Source organism: Pelodiscus sinensis, chromosome 18 (assembly GCF_052426305.1).
Source record: "Pelodiscus sinensis isolate ZL-2025 chromosome 18, ASM5242630v1, whole genome shotgun sequence".
NCBI lineage: Eukaryota > Metazoa > Chordata > Testudines > Trionychidae > Pelodiscus > Pelodiscus sinensis.
In genome coordinates this window covers 35,384,581-35,402,356 of record NC_143069.1, presented here as the reverse complement: position 1 = coordinate 35,402,356, position 17,776 = coordinate 35,384,581, and the positions used below count along the sequence as shown (strand labels likewise).

The 17,776-nt window shown below is 66.2% G+C and overlaps 1 protein-coding gene across 1 annotated transcript; it reads right to left on the bottom strand.

Moving 5' to 3' along the window:
* Positions 1-1,821: 1,821 nt before the first annotated feature.
* On the bottom strand, positions 1,822-11,881 carry LOC102462067 (blue-sensitive opsin). The gene is made up of 5 exons (XM_075916204.2): positions 9,232-11,881; positions 8,941-9,109; positions 7,639-7,804; positions 5,894-6,133; positions 1,822-5,610 (listed from the first exon to the last, which is right to left on the bottom strand). Exons 1-5 carry the CDS (start codon positions 9,614-9,616, stop codon positions 5,482-5,484), a joined length of 1,089 nt encoding a protein of 362 aa, XP_075772319.1. The 5' UTR covers positions 9,617-11,881; the 3' UTR covers positions 1,822-5,481.
* Between the last annotated feature and the right edge of the window lie 5,895 nt (positions 11,882-17,776).

The window sequence follows — 17,776 nt, the reverse complement described above, 5'->3', positions numbered from 1 at the left end:
GAGCACCCCCAGCCTGTCAAGCATCCTCCCCCCAGGTCTGGAGCTGCAGGACCCCAGCGCACACATGATAGTCCTCAGGCATGGGGAAGCCAGCGGGCTCAGGTGGAAGGGCAGAGGATTGGAGCTTGTGACACATCAGGATGAAGGCTCTGGGATGGTCGTGCTGCGCACTAGTGGGGTGGGGGATGGACGTGCCGTGCATCCGAGAGGGCTGGGGATGGTTGTGCCGTGCATTGGGGGGGCTGCAGATGGACGTGCCGCGCACCGGGGGGGGCTGCGGATGGACGTGCCGCGCACAGGGGGGGTTGCGGATGGACGTGCCGCGTACCGGGGGGGGCTGCGGATGGACGTGCCGCGTACCGGGGGGGGCTGCGGATGGACGTGCCGCGCACCGGGGGGGGCTGCGGATGGACGTGCCGCGCACCGGGGGGGGCTGCGGATGGACGTGCCGCGTACCGGGGGGGGCTGCGGATGGACGTGCCGCGCACCGGGGGGGGCTGCGGATGGACGTGCCGCGTACCGGGGGGGGCTGCGGATGGACGTGCCGCGTACCGGGGGGGGCTGCGGATGGACGTGCCGCGCACAGGGGGGGTTGCGGATGGACGTGCCGCGTACCGGGGGGGGCTGCGGATGGACGTGCCGCGCACCGGGGGGGGCTGCGGATGGACGTGCCGCGCACCGGGGGGGGCTGCGGATGGACGTGCCGCGCACCGGGGGGGGCTGCGGATGGACGTGCCGCGTACCGGGGGGGGCTGCGGATGGACGTGCCGCGCACCGGGGGGGCTGCGGATGGACGTGCCGCGTACCGGGGGGGGCTGCGGATGGACGTGCCGCGTACCGGGGGGGGCTGCGGATGGACGTGCCGCGCACCGGGGGGGGGCTGCGGATGGACGTGCCGCGTACCGGGGGGGCTGCGGATGGACGTGCCGCGCACCGGGGGGGCTGCGGATGGACGTGCCGCGTACCGGGGGGGGCTGCGGATGGACGTGCCGCGTACCGGGGGGGCTGCGCACCGGGGGAGCTGCGGATGGACGTGCCGCGTACCGGGGGGGGCTGCGGATGGACGTGCCGCGTACCGGGGGGGCTGCGGATGGACGTGCCGCGTACCGGGGGGGGCTGCGGATGGACGTGCCGCGTACCGGGGGGGCTGCGGATGGACGTGCCGCGTACCGGGGGGGCTGCGGATGGACGTGCCGCGCACTGGGGGAGCTGCGGATGGACATGCTGCGCATCGGGGGTGGTGGGGGATGGCCATGCCTTGCATTGGCGGGGCTGGGGATGATTGTGCCATGCACCAGGAGGGAGTGGGGATGGTTGTGCTATGCACCAGGGGGACTTGGAACGGTTGTGCTGTGCACCCGGTTTGGCTGGGAATGGTTGTGCTGCGCACTGGGGGTGTGTGGGGATGGTCGTGCCATGCACTGGGGGGGGGGGTTGGAACAGTCGTGCTGTGCACCGGAGGGCTGAGGATGGTCGTGCTGTGCACCAGGGGGACTTGGAACGGTTGTGCTGTGCACCCGGTTTGGCTGGGAATGGTTGTGCTGCGCACTGGGGGTGTGTGGGGATGGTCGTGCCATGCACTGGGGGGGGGGGTGGAACAGTCGTGCTGTGCACCGGAGGGCTGAGGATGGTCGTGCTGTGCACCAGGGGGACTTGGAACAGTTGTGCCGCACTCTGGGAGGCCTCTGGTATGTTTGTGCCATGCACCAGGGCAGGGGGCTCTGGGACTGCCGTGTGCTGTGTCTGTGGGCATGGGGTCCTGGGCTGTGCATTGCACGGACAGCATGTGCGTGGCTCCGTGGGTCTGAGACACGCATGTAATGTTTAGGGTGGGGGTGACCAAATGGGATCTTCCCATCTTCTCTCTCCCCCTTCTCATAAAGGAGTCGGGGGCCAGGCCAGGAGCCCCCACAGCGCTGAGAGGCTGGAGCCGTGTCCAGCCCAGACAGAGCATGAGGCAGATAAGTACCCAAGGAAGGGGGGGCTGGGAGAGTTGAGTGGGTGGAGAGCCCAGATTGGGGCCTCCAGAAGGGGGGCAGTGTAAGGAAGGCTGCAAGAGGGGTGCAGGGAGCTGGGGTGTGGTGCAGAGTTGGGGGGCTATGAGAGGGGTGCAGGCACTGGGGGTGGAGTGCAGAATTGTGGGGCTGAGGGGTGCAGGCCACTGGGGGTATGGTGCAGAGTTGGGGGGCTGTGAGAGGGGTGCAGGCGCTGGGGGTGGGGTGCAGAGTTGGGGGGCTGAGGGGTGCAGGCGCTGGGGGTGGGGCGCAGAGTTGTGGGGCTGAGGGGTGCAGGCCACTGGGGCTATGGTGCAGAGTTGGGGGGCTGTGAGAGGGGTGCAGGCGCTGGGGGTGGGGTGCAGAGTTAGGGGGCTGAGAGAGGGGTGCAGGCCACTGGGGGTATGGTGCAGAATTGGGGGGCTGTGAGAGGGGTACAGGTGCTGGGGGTGGGGTGAGAGGGGTGCAGTGCAGAGTTGGGGGCTGCAAGAGGATGTAGGGCACTGGGGTGGGGTATAGGAGTTTGGAGTACAGGGGCTGCGTGAAGAGTGCAGAGCGCTTGGGGTGGGCTGCAGGAGTTTGGGGTGCAGGGGGCGGGATTTGGGAAGGGGGCGGCGGTGCCTTGCCCCTCATCTTTGGGGCCTTCACTGGGAATTCCGCTAGTTCTGAACTATTTACATTTGAAAAAAGTTCACTACTAGCAGAACTCGGGTGCGTGCCCCCCAACTGCTGCAGGGGGGCAGGGCACCGGGGGGGGGAAGACCATGGGGGAAAGGGAACTGGGAGGACAGAGGGGCAGGGACCCAAAGAAATGGCTGGACCATGGGGAGCACGGACACTGCAGGAGAGCACTAGGCAAGGTGGGGCATTTCAGGGGGCCGGGCGAGGGCCCAGCCTTGTCTCCAGCACCTCCGCCCCATCTTGATGGTCTTTGTGGCTCCCATCAAGGCATTTTGTGACGGAGTTGCTGCTGCCCCCCAGGACAGGGATTCCCCCTATGGCTCCCATGCTGCCCCCTAAGTGACCTCCCCACACCATCCCCCTGGCTAATAACAAGCCTCCACGCTGGGAACTGAAGCTGCATTTCCAGTGCACGTATTTATTTAACCAAGTGACATGGGGGGTAATTAATTACAGCCATGGGAGGGGGTAATTAAAGTGGGGGTAATTAATTACAGCGGGGGGGGGGAATAATTAGAGGGAGTAATTAGAGCGTAGGAGGTAATAACTGGGCTTATTTACAATATACAAGAGTCTGTGTGTGGCACACGTGCCCCGCCAAGTCCGTCCGTGGGGGTATGTGGGTGAAGTCTGGGCACTGGAGGGGCATGGGAGCCCAGTGGGGGCTCCATCTCCTGCCACTGGCCCCATTGTGCTCTGGGGGCTGAGGAGGCTGGCGGTGAGGACCCAGCTTTGATCTTGCTGGGGGGCTGTAAGAGGCCCAGAGCTCCCCGATCACCCCCTTGGATTGTATCGCTCTGGCCCACCTAGAAAGTTCCCTGCAACAGGAGCAACCAGAGCTCCTGCTGTGGGCTCCAATGCATGCTGGGATGTCCCAGGGAGGGGGCCCTGGAGAAAGCCATGAGGGGATATCATACGGGGCCCCGGAGCAAGGCATGCTGGGATGTCCCAGGGAGGGGGCCCTGGAGAAAGCCATGAGGGGATATCATATGGGGCCCCAGAGCAAGGCATGCTGGGATGTCCCAGGGCATGGAGCAGGGCATGCTGGGATGTCTCAGGGCAGGTGGTGGAGCAGGGCATGCTGGGATGTCTCAGGGCAGGTGGCAGAGCAGGGCATGCTGTGATGTCCCAAGGCAGGGGGCCCGGAGCAGGGCATGCTGTGATGTCCCAAGGCAGGGGGCCCGGAGCAGGGCATGCTGGGATGTCCCGGGGCAGGGGGCCCAGAGCAGGGCATGCTGGGATATCCCGGGGCAGGGGGCCCGGAGCAGGGCATGCTGGGATGTCCCGGGGCAGGGGGCCCGGAGCAGGGCATGCTGGGATGTCCCGGGGCAGGGGGCCCGGAGCAAGGCATGCTGGGATGTCCCCGGGCCGGTGGCAGAGCAGGGCAGGCTGGGATGTCCCAAGGCAGGGGGCCCGGAGCAGGGCATGCTGGGATGTCTCGGGGCAGGGGGCCTGGAGCAGGGCATGCTGGGATGTCCCGGGACAGGGGGCCTGGAGCAGGGCATGCTGGGATGTCCCGGGGCAGGGGGCCTGGAGCAGGGCATGCTGGGAAGTCCCGGGGCAGGGGGCCCAGAGCAGGGCAGGCTGGGATGTCCCGGGGCAGGGGGCCTGGAGCAGGGCATAATGGGATGTCCCGGGGCAGGGGGCCTGGAGCAGGGCATAATGGGATGTCCCGGGGCAGGGGGCCTGGAGCAGGGCATGCTGGGATGTCCCGGGGCAGGGGCCTGGAGCAGGGCATGCTGGGATGTCCCGGGGCAGGGGGCCTGGAGCAGGGCAGGCTGGGATGTCCCAGGGCATGGAGCAGGGCAGGCTGGGATGTCCCGGGGCAGGGGGCCTGGAGCAGGGCATGCTGGGATGTCCCGGGGCAGGGGGCCCGGAGCAGGGCATGCTGGGAAGTCCCGGGGCAGGGGGCCCGGAGCAGGGCATGCTGGGATGTCCCGGGGCAGGGGCCTGGAGCAGGGCATGCTGGGATGTCCCCGGGCCGGTGGCAGAGCAGGGCATGCTGGGATGTCCCTGGGCCGGTGGCGGAGCAGGGCATGCTGGGATATCCCGGGGCAGGGGGCCTGGAGCAGGGCATGCTGGGATATCCCGGGGCAGGGGGCCTGGAGCAGGGCATGCTGGGATATCCCGGGGCAGGGGCCTGGAGCAGGGCATGCTGGGATGTCCCGGGGCAGGGGGCCTGGAGCAGGGCATGCTGGGATGTCCCGGGGCAGGGGCCTGGAGCAGGGCATGCTGGGATGTCCCTGGCCCGGTGGCGGAGCAGGGCATGCTGGGATATCCCGGGGCAGGGGGCCTGGAGCAGGGCATGCTGGGATGTCCCAGGGCATGGAGCAGGGCATGCTGGGATGTCCCCGGGCCGGTGGCAGAGCAGGGCATGCTGGGATGTCCCCAGGCCGGTGGCAGAGCAGGGCATGCTGGGATGTCCCGGGGCAGGGGGCCTGGAGCAGGGCATGCTGGGATGTCCCGGGGCAGGGGCCTGGAGCAGGGCATGCTGGGATATCCCGGGGCAGGGGCCTGGAGCAGGGCATGCTGGGATGTCCCCGGGCCGGTGGCAGAGCAGGGCATGCTGGGATATCCCGGGGCAGGAGGCCTGGAGCAGGGCATGCTGGGATGTCCCCAGGCCGGTGGCAGAGCAGGGCATGCTGGGATGTCCCCGGGCCGGTGGCAGAGCAGGGCATGCTGGGATGTCCCGGGCCGGTGGCAGAGCAGGGCATGCTGGGATATCCCGGGGCAGGGGCCTGGAGCAGGGCATGCTGGGATGTCCCCGGGCCGGTGGCAGAGCAGGGCATGCTGGGAAGTCCTGGGGCTACGCCGGGGACACCTGGCTGGAGGAGACTGAGGAGACCTGGGTGGCCTGCGAGGACCCTGAGACGTCGTCATCCTCCCCGAAGGGGCTGCGGCCACAAAACAGCAGCTTGAGCAGGCAGGAGCGGAACTGCAGGAGAGGGGAGTCAGTGGGGCCTGAGCAGGTGCTGGGGGTCACAGCCCCGACTCACTCCTCCCCTCTCTTTTCTCTCAGCTCATTGTCAGGCATCTCCCCCTCTAATCCCAGCGCTGCCAACTTACTGCCCCCCCCACTCTTCAGCCTGCTTCCCCCCAGCCTGGCTCCCCCCAGCCTCCTTCCTCTCCAGCCCAGCTCCCCCCCAGCCCAAGCCCTCCCCCCCAGCCTGCTTCCCCTTCCCCATACTATCCCAGCCCCCAGCCAGCCCGGCACAGACCTGCTTGTTCATGAAGACGTAGATGATGGGGTTGTAGACGGTGGAGGCCTTGGAGAAGACGGCGGGGATGGAGGCGAGGCGCACGTCGAAGGACTCCCCTCGGTGCGTCACAACCCACAGTGCAAAAGAGGCATAGGGCAGCCAGCAAACCAGAAACCCGGCCACCATCACCACCACCATCTTGGTCACCTCCCGCTCGGCCTTCTGCGTCGTGGCCGACTGCTCCTGCTGCTTGGCCACCTGTGGGGGGGAGGGGCATTGTGTGGGGTGGGGCACGGCAGCCTTTGTCTAGGGTCCACCCTGACCCAGGGGAACCAATGTAGGGGACTGCCTAGGACCTGTCCTCGCCCATGGGAGGTAGCAACAGCCACTGCAGGGGCCATTGTGTGGGGCCTGCCCTCACATTTGGGGTACAGTGGCCAGTGTGTCATCTATGGGGCATGGCGACCATATTGCTGGGACCCACCTTATTCCATGCAGACATGACCGTCCACCTCCAGGGACCCACCCTCATTCACTCACCTCAGCCATCTTGGTGGGAGCCATCCTCATTCATGTTGGGCAGCCATATAAGTGGGACCCACCTTAATCCGCACAGGGTGGCCATATTGTTGAGATCCTCTCTAACCTATTGTGGACACAGATGGGGCAGGGCGGCCATTTTGGTGGAATCCACCTTAATCCTTGTGGTGGCATGGTGTTTACAGGGTGTCCATATTCATGTGGGAATACAGCCTGGGGAACCCACCCTAATCTACACGGATGGTGCAAGATGGCCATCTTGGTAGGGCCTACCCTAACCATATGGAGGCCTGGTCAGAGTTAGGGAATCTGCACTATTGGTGGGACACCCGGCTTGGGGGTGGACAGGGAGGTTATCATGGGGGGAACCTGCCCCAACCTGTCTCTAGGGGTGAGAAGCAAATGTGGATTTTGCCTTGGGGACCCACCCTACTCCATAAACGGCTGAAGAAAGAATGGGGGGGCACCACTCTGGAGGGGGAAGATGTCTGCCATATTGGTGGGACCCCCCTGCCCATATGGAAAGGAGATCTGCAGATGAGACATTACACTGGGCAGGCAGTTTCCACCGTATTGGGGGGACCCCCAGTCATTGGGAGGGGGAAGGGCATGGCCCAGGCCTGTTGTTCCCTCCCCTGCTGTATAAGGACTCAATAAAGTGGGCTCAGCCCAAACTTAGCATGTTCCTGTCTGTGTCAGAGCAGCTCAGTCCGCACCCCTGCTGCATACCTGCCCCTCAAGCCCCAAGCGCCACCTCCCCCACACCCTTTGGCAGGGCACCCCAGGGCTTTCCTAGCACTGTGACCCAGAGGTTTCCTGTGCCTGCGAGCCAATATGGAGGGTCCCCACGGAAGGGAAGGGCCATGGCAGACTCTGTGGTGGGGAAGCTGGGGGATCCCCCTGCTGATGGGATGAAGGGTGGTGGGTCCCTGCACAGGGAGGGACACATACTAGTAGGGGCGGGGGGCTGGGATGGAGGGTTGACCCAGTGGCATTGGCGCTCAGACAAGGCGTGTGTGGCTGGCTGGAGTTGGGGAGGGCCCATGTCAGCGGGGCTTCAGTGAAAAGGGGCAATCGAGCATGTGTGCTGGGAGGAGCTGAGGTGCCCTGTGGAGGCGGGAGGAGTATCGGGGGACCCAATGGCAGTGGGGAGAGCGCAGAGGCCCCATGATGGCGGGAGGAGGGGATTCAGGGGGCATGTGGCAGCAGAAGGGGAGACTCACAGCGCGCAGCGTCAGCAGCAGGCGGCCATAGGAGAAGATGATGATGGCCAGGGGGACCCCAAAACAGAAGCAGAAGAGGAAGATCACGTAGGACTCATTGTTCCACTTGTTGTTGGTCGTGTACCAGTCAGGGCCGCATGAGCACTGCAGCCCTTCGGGGATGTACCTGCGGGGGGCACAAACAGCTGTAGCCCAGCCCTGCCCGTCCCGGGCTGCCAGAGCCCACACTCCTGACCAGCGTTCTCTGAAAGCCGGGCGCTTCGGTGGCTGAGCAGGAGAGATTCAGGTGCCACCCAGATGATTAGCAGAGCACTCACAGCATGTGCCTCAGTGCACAGAACAAAATGTGTTCCATCATGGATGAAAAAAATGAAAGGGAACATTGCTGGTGTACCTCGCCCCCAACTGCAGCCCCTGCTAGCCCAGCCCTGCCCCACAGCCCTGCCGGTGCCCCTCACCCCCAACTGCAGCCCCTGCTAGCCCAGCCCTGCCCCACAGCCCTGCCGGTGCCCCTCACCCCCAACTGCAGCCCCTGCTAGCCCAGCCCTGCCCCACAGCCCTGCCGGTGCCCCTCACCCCCAACTGCAGCCCCTGCTAGCCCAGCCCTGCCCCACAGCCCTGCCGGTGCCCCTCACCCCCAACTGCAGCCCCTGCTAGCCCAGCCCTGCCCCACAGCCCTGCCGGTGCCCCTCACCCCCAACTGCAGCCCCTGCTAGCCCAGCCCTGCCCCACAGCCCTGCCGGTGCCCCTCACCCCCAACTGCAGCCCCTGCTAGCCCAGCCCTGCCCCACAGCCCTGCCGGTGCCCCTCACCCCCAACTGCAGCCCCTGCTAGCCCAGCCCTGCCCCACAGCCCTGCCGGTGCCCCTCACCCCCAACTGCAGCCCCTGCTAGCCCAGCCCTGCCCCACAGCCCTGCCGGTGCCCCTCACCCCCAACTGCAGCCCCTGCTAGCCCAGCCCTGCCGGTGCCCCTCACCCCCAACTACAGCCCTGCTAGCCCAGCCCTGCTGGTGCCCCTCACCCCCAACTACAGCCCTGCTAGCCCAGCCCTGCTGGTGCCCCTCACCCCCAACTACAGCCCCTGCTAGCCCAGCCCTGCTGGTGCCCCTCACCCCCAACTACAGCCCTGCTAGCCCAGCCCTGCCGGTGCCCCTCACCCCCAACTACAGCCCCTGCTAGCCCAGCCCTGCTGGTGCCCCTCACCCCCAACTACAGCCCTGCTAGCCCAGCCCTGCTGGTGCCCCTCACCCCCAACTACAGCCCCTGCTAGTTCAGCCCTGGGTTTCCCCTGCTGACACCTACCGGCTCCATCCAAAGAGAGGGGGTGCAGACGCCACGAGGCCCAAGACCCAGGTAGCAAGACAGCCGATAATGGCGTGGGTGCCACGGAACGTGAAGTTCCCCAGGGGTTTGCAAATCACCAGGAATCGCTCGAAGGCCACGACGGCCAGAGACCAGAGACTCACCATGCCTGAGGGAGAGAGCCTGAGGGCAGCACAGATCTCATCCGCTTCCAACCCCCTGCCTTTGACTGGCAGCCCCGTTTACCCAGCCCTGCCGATGCCCCTGACTCCCAACTGCAGCCCCACTCACCCCCTAGCGTGGCGGCGAATCCCTCGATCTTGCAGGCCGTTGGGCCCAAGGCGAAGTACATCTGGGAGAAGCTATAGAAGGCCGTGGTGGAGCCCACACAGACCACCAGCAGGTTGGCCAGAGCCAGGTTGACCAGGATGTAGTTGAGGTGGGAACGCAGCTTCTTGTACTTGGCAGTGCAGAAGACGGTGAGGATGTTGATGGGCATGCCCAACACGATGAGCAGGAACATGAAGGCTGACATGCCCATGAAGATGGCCGGGCTGCCCAGGTGAGTCTGCGGCACCAGGAAGGGGCTCAGCGCTGTCAGATTGCTTGTGTCCAGAGGCACCGGGATGAAAAAATCCTCCGGGAGGTCATCCCACAAGTCACGGGTCTTGTGCATGGCTGATGGGAAGGGGAGGCCCAGGTGGATGGGGGCAGTGGGGCAAGGTGTTTGTGGAAATCGGGGCAGGAGAAGCTACGGGATGGATGGAGGCGTATTTATGGAACGAGAGACAAACACAGACAGGCAGAGAGAGATGGCGGGTGGGCGGATGGATGGACAGACATACAACCAGCTAACACCAGCAGGAAGGAGGGAACGCAGTGGCTGAGGCTAGAGAGGGGAGTGTTTCTGTGCCTCTGCTCACTCCAGCCCTATGTCACTGGGCACTCAGGCCGGTGAGGGGGCCATGGCGGGTGGCAGCGAGTGGCGGAGGGGCCAGGAGAGGGGTCTTTTATACCTTAGGAAGCTGGGGGGCACCCTGGATCACACAGGGAGGGGCAGTGGGATCTGTCTTTGCCCCAGTTAACACTGGCTCCTTAATCGCCCCTAAAACTGGAAAGCTCAGCTGAGCGGGGCTTATCCCCCGGCTGTGCTGCGCCCAGCACAGCCCCAGGGCTGCAAAGACGGGCTTAGCTGCAGAGCCAAGCGGCTTTGCCAAAGACTAATCACACCCAAGCCCCGATTAAGCCCTGGCTTTACGGGGGGAGACATGGGGGTTGACTCACAGACTATTGGGACCAACTCCTTCCAATAGGGCCCGGAAGCAAAGGAGTTAATGGGAGATCCGTCCATTTCCTGGGACAGATCTCCCACTCCCCAGTTCTGATGGCACCTCACAGCCCCCTGATAGCCCAGCGCTAGCATGTCTGCCTGGTCTCCTTGGCAGGACTGCAGCCATGTGGGGGGCAAAGGAGCAAGCTGTCCAAGGCCCTCAGTGTGAAATGACAAACAGGATGGACATTCCCCTTTGCTGAGCCATCAGGCTGGGAACCCCTCAGCCCCTTTGCAAGACAGGAAGGGGCACCCTCTCTTGGACAGCATGTGGTGCAGGAGCAAACAGAACAGAGCCATGATTGTGGGACACACCTGCCTTCCCCTCCTGGCTGTTAGAGGTTCGGGGTCATCCCAGGCGGGGACTGCATCACAGGCCGTCATGGCTAGTGGCCAGCCTTGGACCTGTCTCCCTGAGACTTTGCTCACTCCTTGCTGCCCAGTGTCCTGTGCCAGAGAGTCCCACAGGCTGGCAACGTGCTGGACGGACATTTCCTCGGGCAACCCCTGGCTTGCTCAGCACGGGGAACAGACACCGAGCAGGGGTTATAACGCACCATCCCACCTCGGAGCCAGTAACTGTTCGTATCATTCTCCAGGGTCTCCTGCAATGTGCGTGAGCCCCGCCTTGCAATGGGTCCCTCTCCGCATTACCATCCACCCCAGGATCTGTCCTGTCCTGCAATCGATCCTGTCCCGTGATCCGACCTGCTTTGCCACTGACCCTGCCCTGCGATCTGACCCATGATCAGTCCTGCCACGCCATCCACACCGCAACTGCCATCTGTCCCGCCTGCCATCCTTTGCAATCTGCCCTGCTGCGCCCTATGACCTGCTCTATGATCCGTCCAACCCTGCCCTCTGTGTCACCTCCCGATCTATCCCACACTAGGATCCACTCTATACTGCCAACTTCCCATCCCCACAATCGGCTCCGCCATCTCCCCTACAATTGTCCCTGCCTGCCATGCACCCTGCCAGGGACAGGTCCCCTTCGCTATCTGTGTCCAGTTCTGGGCGCCACATTTCAAGAAAGATGTGGAGAAATTGGAAAGGGTACAGAGAAGAGCGACAAGAATGATTAAAGGTTTAGAGAACATGACCTATGAAGCCAGGCTTCATGAACTGGGCTTGTTTAGTTTGGAAAAAAGAAGATTAAGGGGGGACATGATAGCGGTTTTCAAATATCTAAAAGGGTGTCACAAGGAGGAAGGAGAAAATTTGTTCCTCTTGGTTTCTGAGGACAGGACAAGGAGTAATGGGCTTAAAGTGCAGCAGGGGAGGTTTAGATTGGACATTAGGAAAAAATTCCTAACTGTCAGGGTGGTCAAATATTGGAATAAATTGCCAAGGGAGGTGGTGGAATCTCCCTCTCTGGAGATATTTAAGAACAGGTTGGATAGACATCTGTCAGGGATGGTGTAGATGGAGCTTGGTCCTGCCTTGAGGGCGGGGGGCTGGACTCGATGACCTCTCGAGGTCCCTTCCAGTCCTATGATTCTATCAGCCATCACCATCTGCCCCCCACAGGGCAGGGGGAACCTCACGGGGATCTGCATGAGGGATGGGGGGCTGTGATAGAGCAGGCAGAATAGGATGCGGGGGGGGGGGACTGTGAGGGATGTCGGGGGGCTATGAGGGGGTGTCCAGGCTGGGATGCGGGGGGGGTGTTGTGAGGGGGTGTCCAGGCTGGGATGCGGGGGGGGGGTTGTGAGGGGGTGTCCAGGCTGGGATGTGGGGGGGGAGGTTGTGAGGGGGTGTCCAGGCTGGGATGTGGGGGGGGGAGGTTGTGAGGGGGTGTCCAGGCTGGGATGTGGGGGGGGGGGTTGTGAGGGGGTCTTGCTCTGAGGCTCCAAACTGGGTCCCAGGGCTGCCATCCTGGGCCTGCCTGACTCCTTTTCTGCTGCTCTGGGCTCTGCACAGCTGCCAGCCTGTCACTAGATGGCACCATGACACCACAAATCCCAGGGCCAGCGGGAAGGGGGGGGGGGGGCAGGACTGGTACTACATCTCCCAGGAGCCTTTGCTGTGGGTAATTTAGAGCCACAATCAGCATTTACACCCTTCTCTCTCTGCCAATGTGCTCTGGCCCTGCCACCCCACAAGCGAGCCATGGGCCAAATCCCCAGAGTAATGGAGGGGGAAATCACGTCCAGAAGCAGGGATTAGGGCTAAATCCGGAGTTTGTGCTGACGGGATTAGTGGGAGCATGTGGGGGTTTGGACCAGGGTCAAGAGTTAGGAGCACTCTCAGAGCTGTGGGGGGGGGGCAAGGCTGGGCTGGCAGGGCCATGGGTCAGGAGTGAGGGGCACTAGCAGGGTCCCAGGGCTGGGCTAGCAGGGTCGTAAATCGGGAGTAAGATGCATCCGCCAAACTGGGGTGGGGGGCTGTGCTAGATCAGCAGGGGCTATGGGTCAGGAGTGAAGGGCACTGGTAGCCCAGGGCTGGGGTGGCAGGGGCTATGGGTTGGAAGTGAGGTCCCGGCAGAGCTAGAGTGAGGGGGGGGTCGCTGGGCTGGTAGGGGCATTAGCATAGGGGGCTCCCAGGGCTGGACTGGAGGGAGCTGCAGGTCGGAGTAAGGGCTTGGCAGAGCCTGGGGAGACCCAGGGCTGGGCTAGCCAAGGGCCATGGGTTGGTACTGCGGCTTTGGGTATCACTTTCTTCTTTGCTGTACCACTACCTGTGGCATTGTGACCCCCTGCCCCACATTCCTTGGCTTGGGATGAGGAGGAAGGGTGCCAGTTTTAGCACTTTCATCAGCGCTGGGCATGGGAGAGGACGGGCTGGGCAGAGGTCCAGGAAAATCAGGGCAGGGTGCACCCTGCAGGAACTGAGGGCAGGTAAATCCCGGCAGCCCCGCCTTGCGGGTCCCTGGTTCAATCGTGGGGCCAGCCACCCCGGCCAGGCCCTAACACCCAGGCTCCAAGGTGGGGGGGGTTATAATCCCTGCCTCCCCAAGGGGACTGGGAGCATGGGCAGAAATTAAAGTCAAGGGGATTATCTTGAGGCAGCTGTTGTGAGGCCAATTAAAGCCCGGCTCATCTCTCATCGCGCTTCCGGGGGGGGGGAGCAGCCCCCCCCCCCACTTCTCACCTACCTGGGGCACAGGCTGGCTGGCTCAGAGACAGAGTCTTTCCCCTCGGGGGAGCGTCAGTCGAGGGGATACATTTGGGTGTGGGGCTAATGGCCCTGGGGGCAGCTGCATGTCTGACAGCATGGGTGGGCCCTTTCCCTGACCCAGAAAACTCCCTTCTTATTCTGGAGCCAGGGAGAGAACCCAGGAGTCCTGGCTCCCAGCCCTTTGCCCAGATGCCTCGTGCCAAGCATGGCCCATATAACGGGAGGGCCCAGCAGAGATGGGAGAGCGGCGCCCCCTGCTGGAGGGCTGGGGTGGTTACTGACCAGACAGCGGGTGCCCTGAAGACCAGATGGTAGGTTGAGGGCCCAGGCTGTGACAGTCCATGGGCTGGGGGGGCACATTTCTCATGCACTGACACAATGCCTTCAGCCATAGGTGGCTCAATAGGGTGCCCCACGGCTGCCCACAGGGTTGGGGCTGGAGCTAGCGCAGCTGCGATTCCCCGCTGAATGGCAGGAGGTCTTTGGCCGCAGCCTCTGCTGCTGAGAGGCCAAAGCAGCAGGCGGGGGTTTGGGCGTGAGTCACGAGTAATGGGGGAGAGCAGGAGAGGGGCATGGTGGACTCGGGGGGTGGCTGTGGGAGAGAACAGCCTTGGTATGACGGGGTGGCCATGGAGTGATGGGGAGGCCAGGCTGGGCGACTGAGAGAGCTGTGGCATGACGGGGTGATCACTTTGGGGAGAGCGGGGAGTCATGGCAAGGCAGCCACCTTGTGGGGGCTTTGGCATGAAAGGGAGGCCAGCGGACGAGGTGGGGGGCAGCCAAGCTGGAGAGCTAAGTGGCCTTGGCATGATGAGAGGACTATGTTGGGGGCCCAGTGCGGATTTGAAGTGACGGGGGGCCATGTTGTGAGGCCCAGGGAGGCTCTGGGGTAGCAAGGTGGGTAGGCTGGGATGCTGGGGAACGGCCATGATGGGGCAGGCAGGCTGGAATGTGTGTGCGGGTAATGGGGCAGGGAGGCTGGGATGCCAGGCAGGGCGCTCTGATGAGGCAGTCAGGCAGGGATGTGGGGGAGGCTGTGATGGGGCAGCATGCGAGATGGGGGGCTGTGATAGAGCAGGCAGAATAGGATACAGGGGGGGGACTGTGAGGGATGTCGGGGGGCTATGATGGGATGCCCAGGCTGGGATGCGGGGGGGCGGGTTCGGAGGGGGTGTCCAGGCTGGGATGCGGGGGGGGGGGGTGTTGTGAGGGGGCGTCCAGGCTGGGATGAGGGGGGGTTGTGAGGGGGCGTCCAGGCTGGGATGCGGGGGGGGGGGGGGTTGTGAGGGGGCGTCCAGGCTGGGATGCGGGGGGGGGGGGGGAGGGGGCGTCCAGGCTGGGATGCGGGGGGGGATGTGAGGGGGCGTCCAGGCTGGAATGAGGGGAGGGTTGTGAGGGGGCGTCCAGGCTGGGATGCGGGGGGGGGGGGGGGTGAGGGGGGCATCCAGGCTGGGATGCGGGGGGGGGTGAGGGGGCGTCCAGGCTAGGATGCGGGGGGGTTTGTGAGGGGGCGTCCAGGTTAGGATGCGGGGGGGGGGTGTGAGGGGGCGTCCAGGCTGGGATGAGGGGGGGATGAGGGGGCGTCCAGGCTAGGATGCGGGGGGGGGGGGTGTGAGGGGGCGTCCAGGTTAGGATGCGGGGGGGGGGGTGAGGGGGCGTCCAGGCTGGGATGCGGGGGGGGGTGAGGGGGCGTCCAGGCTGGGATGCGGGGGGGGGGGTGTGAGGGGGCGTCCAGGCTGGGATGCGGGGGGGGGGGGGTGTGAGGGGGCGTCCAGGCTAGGATGCAGGGGGGGGGTGTGAGGGGGCGTCCAGGCTGGGATGCGGGGGAGGTGTGAGGGGGCGTCCAGGCTGGGATGCGGGGGGGAGGTGTGAGGGGGCGTCCAGGCTGGGATGCGGGGGGGGGGGTGTGAGGGGGCCTCCAGGCTGGGATGCGGGGGGGGGTGTGAGGGGGCGTCCAGGCTGGGATGCGGGGGGGGTGTGTGTGAGGGGGCGTCCAGGCTGGGATGCGGGGGGGGGGGTGTGAGGGGGCGTCAAGGCTGGGATGCGGGGGGGGGTGTGAGGGGACGTCAAGGCTGGGATGCGGGGGGGGGTGAGGGGGCGTCCAGGCTGGGATGCGGGGGGGGGTGAGGGGGCGTCCAGGCTGGGATGCGGGGGGGGTGTGTGAGGGGGCGTCCAGGCTGGGATGCGGGGGGGGTTGTGAGGGGGCATCCAAGCTGGGATGCGGGGGGGGGGGGTGAGGGGGCATCCAGGCTGGGATGCGGGGGGGGGTGAGGGGGCGTCCAGGCTAGGATGCGGGGGGGGGGGGTTTGTGAGAGGGCGTCCAGGCTGGGATGCGGGGGGGGATGTGAGGGGGCGTCCAGGCTGGGATGCGGGGGGGCTGTGACGGGGCGTCCAGGCTGGAATGAGGGGAGGGTTGTGAGGGGGCGTCCAGGCTGGGATGTGGGGGGGGGGCTGTGAGGGGGCGTCCAGGCTGGGATGCGGGGGGGGGGGTGAGGGGGCGTCCAGGCTAGGATGCGGGGGGGGGGTTTGTGAGGGGGCGTCCAGGCTGGGATGGGGGGGCTGTGAGGGGGCGTCCAGGCTGGAATGAGGGGAGGGTTGTGAGGGGGCATCCAGGCTGGGATGCGGGGGGGTTGTGAGGGGGCGTCCAGGCTGGGATGGGGGAGGCTGTGAGGGGGCGTCCAGGCTGGGATGAGGGGGGGGGTTGTGAGGGGGCGTCCAGGCTGGGATGAGGGGGGGGTTGTGAGGGGGCGTCCAGGCTGGGATGCGGGGGGGGGATGTGAGGGGGCGTCCAGGCAGGGATGCAGGGGGAGGTGTGAGGGGGCGTCCAGGCTGGGATGCGGGGGGGGGGGGGGGTGAGGGGGCGTCCAGGCTGGGATGCGGGGGCGTCCAGGCTGGGATGCGGGGGGGGCGTGTAAGGAGGCGTCCAGGCTGGGATGCGGGGGGGGCGTGTAAGGAGGCGTCCAGGCTGGGATGCGGGGGGGGGGTGCAAGGGGGCGTCCAGGCTGGGATGAGGGGTGGGGTGAGGGGGCGTCCAGGCTGGGATGCAGGGGGGGTCTGAGGGGGCGTCCAGGCTGGGATGGGGGGGGGTTGTGAGGGGGCGTCCAGGCTGGGATGAGGGGGGGATGAGGGGGCGTCCAGGCTAGGATGCGGGGGGGGGGGGGGGTGTGAGGGGGCGTCCAGGTTAGGATGCGGGGGGGGTGTGAGGGGGCGTCCAGGCTGGGATGAGGGGGGGATGAGGGGGGCGTCCAGGCTAGGATGCGGGGGGGGGGGGTGTGAGGGGGCGTCCAGGTTAGGATGCGGGGGGGGGTGAGGGGGCGTCCAGGCTGGGATGCGGGGGGGGGGGTGAGGGGGCGTCCAGGCTGGGATGCGGGGGGGGGGGTGTGAGGGGGCGTCCAGGCTGGGATGCGGGGGGGGGGGTGTGAGGGGGCGTCCAGGCTGGGATGCGGGGGGGGGGTGTGAGGGGGCGTCCAGGCTAGGATGCGGGGGGGGGGGTTTGAGGGGGCGTCCAGGCTGGGATGCGGGGGGGGTGTGAGGGGGCGTCCAGGCTGGGATGCGGGGGGGAGGTGTGAGGGGGCGTCCAGGCTGGGATGCGGGGGGGAGGTGTGAGGGGGCGTCCAGGCTGGGATGCGGGGGGGGGTGTGAGGGGGCGTCCAGGCTGGGAAGCGGGGGGGGGTGTGAGGGGGCGTCAAGGCTGGGATGCGGGGGGGGGGGGTGAGGGGGCGTCCAGGCTGGGATGCGGGGGGGGGGGGTGTGAGGGGGCGTCCAGGCTGGGATGCGGGGGGGGGGGGGGTGAGGGGGCGTCCAGGCTGGGATGCGGGGGGGGGGGTGTGAGGGGGCGTCCAGGCTGGGATGCGGGGGGGGGGTGTGAGGGGGCGTCCAGGCTGGGATGCGGGGGGGGTGTGAGGGGGCGTCAAGGCTGGGATGCGGGGGGGGGTGAGGGGGCATCCAGGCTGGGATGCGGGGGGGGGGGGGGTGTGAGGGGGCGTCCAGGCTGGGATGCGGGGGGGGGGGGTGTGAGGGGGCGTCCAGGCTGGGATGCGGGGGGGGGGGGGTGAGGGGGCGTCCAGGCTGGGATGCGGGGGGGGGGGTGTGAGGGGGCGTCCAGGCTGGGATGAGGGGGTGTGAGGGGGCGTCCAGGCTGGGATGCGGGGGGGGGGGTGAGGGGGCGTCCAGGCTGGGATGAGGGGGGGATGAGGGGGCGTCCAGGCTAGGATGCAGGGGGGGGGTGTGAGGGGGCGTCCAGGTTAGGATGCGGGGGGGGGTGAGGGGGCATCCAGGCTGGGATGGGGGGGCTGTGAGGGGGCGTCCAGGCTGGGATGGGGGGGGGGTTGTGAGGGGGCGTCCAGGCTGGGATGGGGGGGCTGTGAGGGGGCGTCCAGGCTGGGA

Excerpts from the sequence above, each read along its gene's own strand:
- LOC102462067 (XM_075916204.2), bottom strand. The coding sequence starts at position 9,616 with ATGCACAAGACCCGTGACTTGTGGGATGACCTCCCGGAGGATTTTTTC. Across the intron at positions 6,134-7,638 it reads TGCTGCTGACGCTGCGCGCT|GTGGCCAAGCAGCAGGAGCA; the intron begins GTGAGTCTCCCC and ends TCCCCCCCACAG. Across the intron at positions 5,611-5,893 it reads ACGTCTTCATGAACAAGCAG|TTCCGCTCCTGCCTGCTCAA; the intron begins GTCTGTGCCGGG and ends CCTCTCCTGCAG.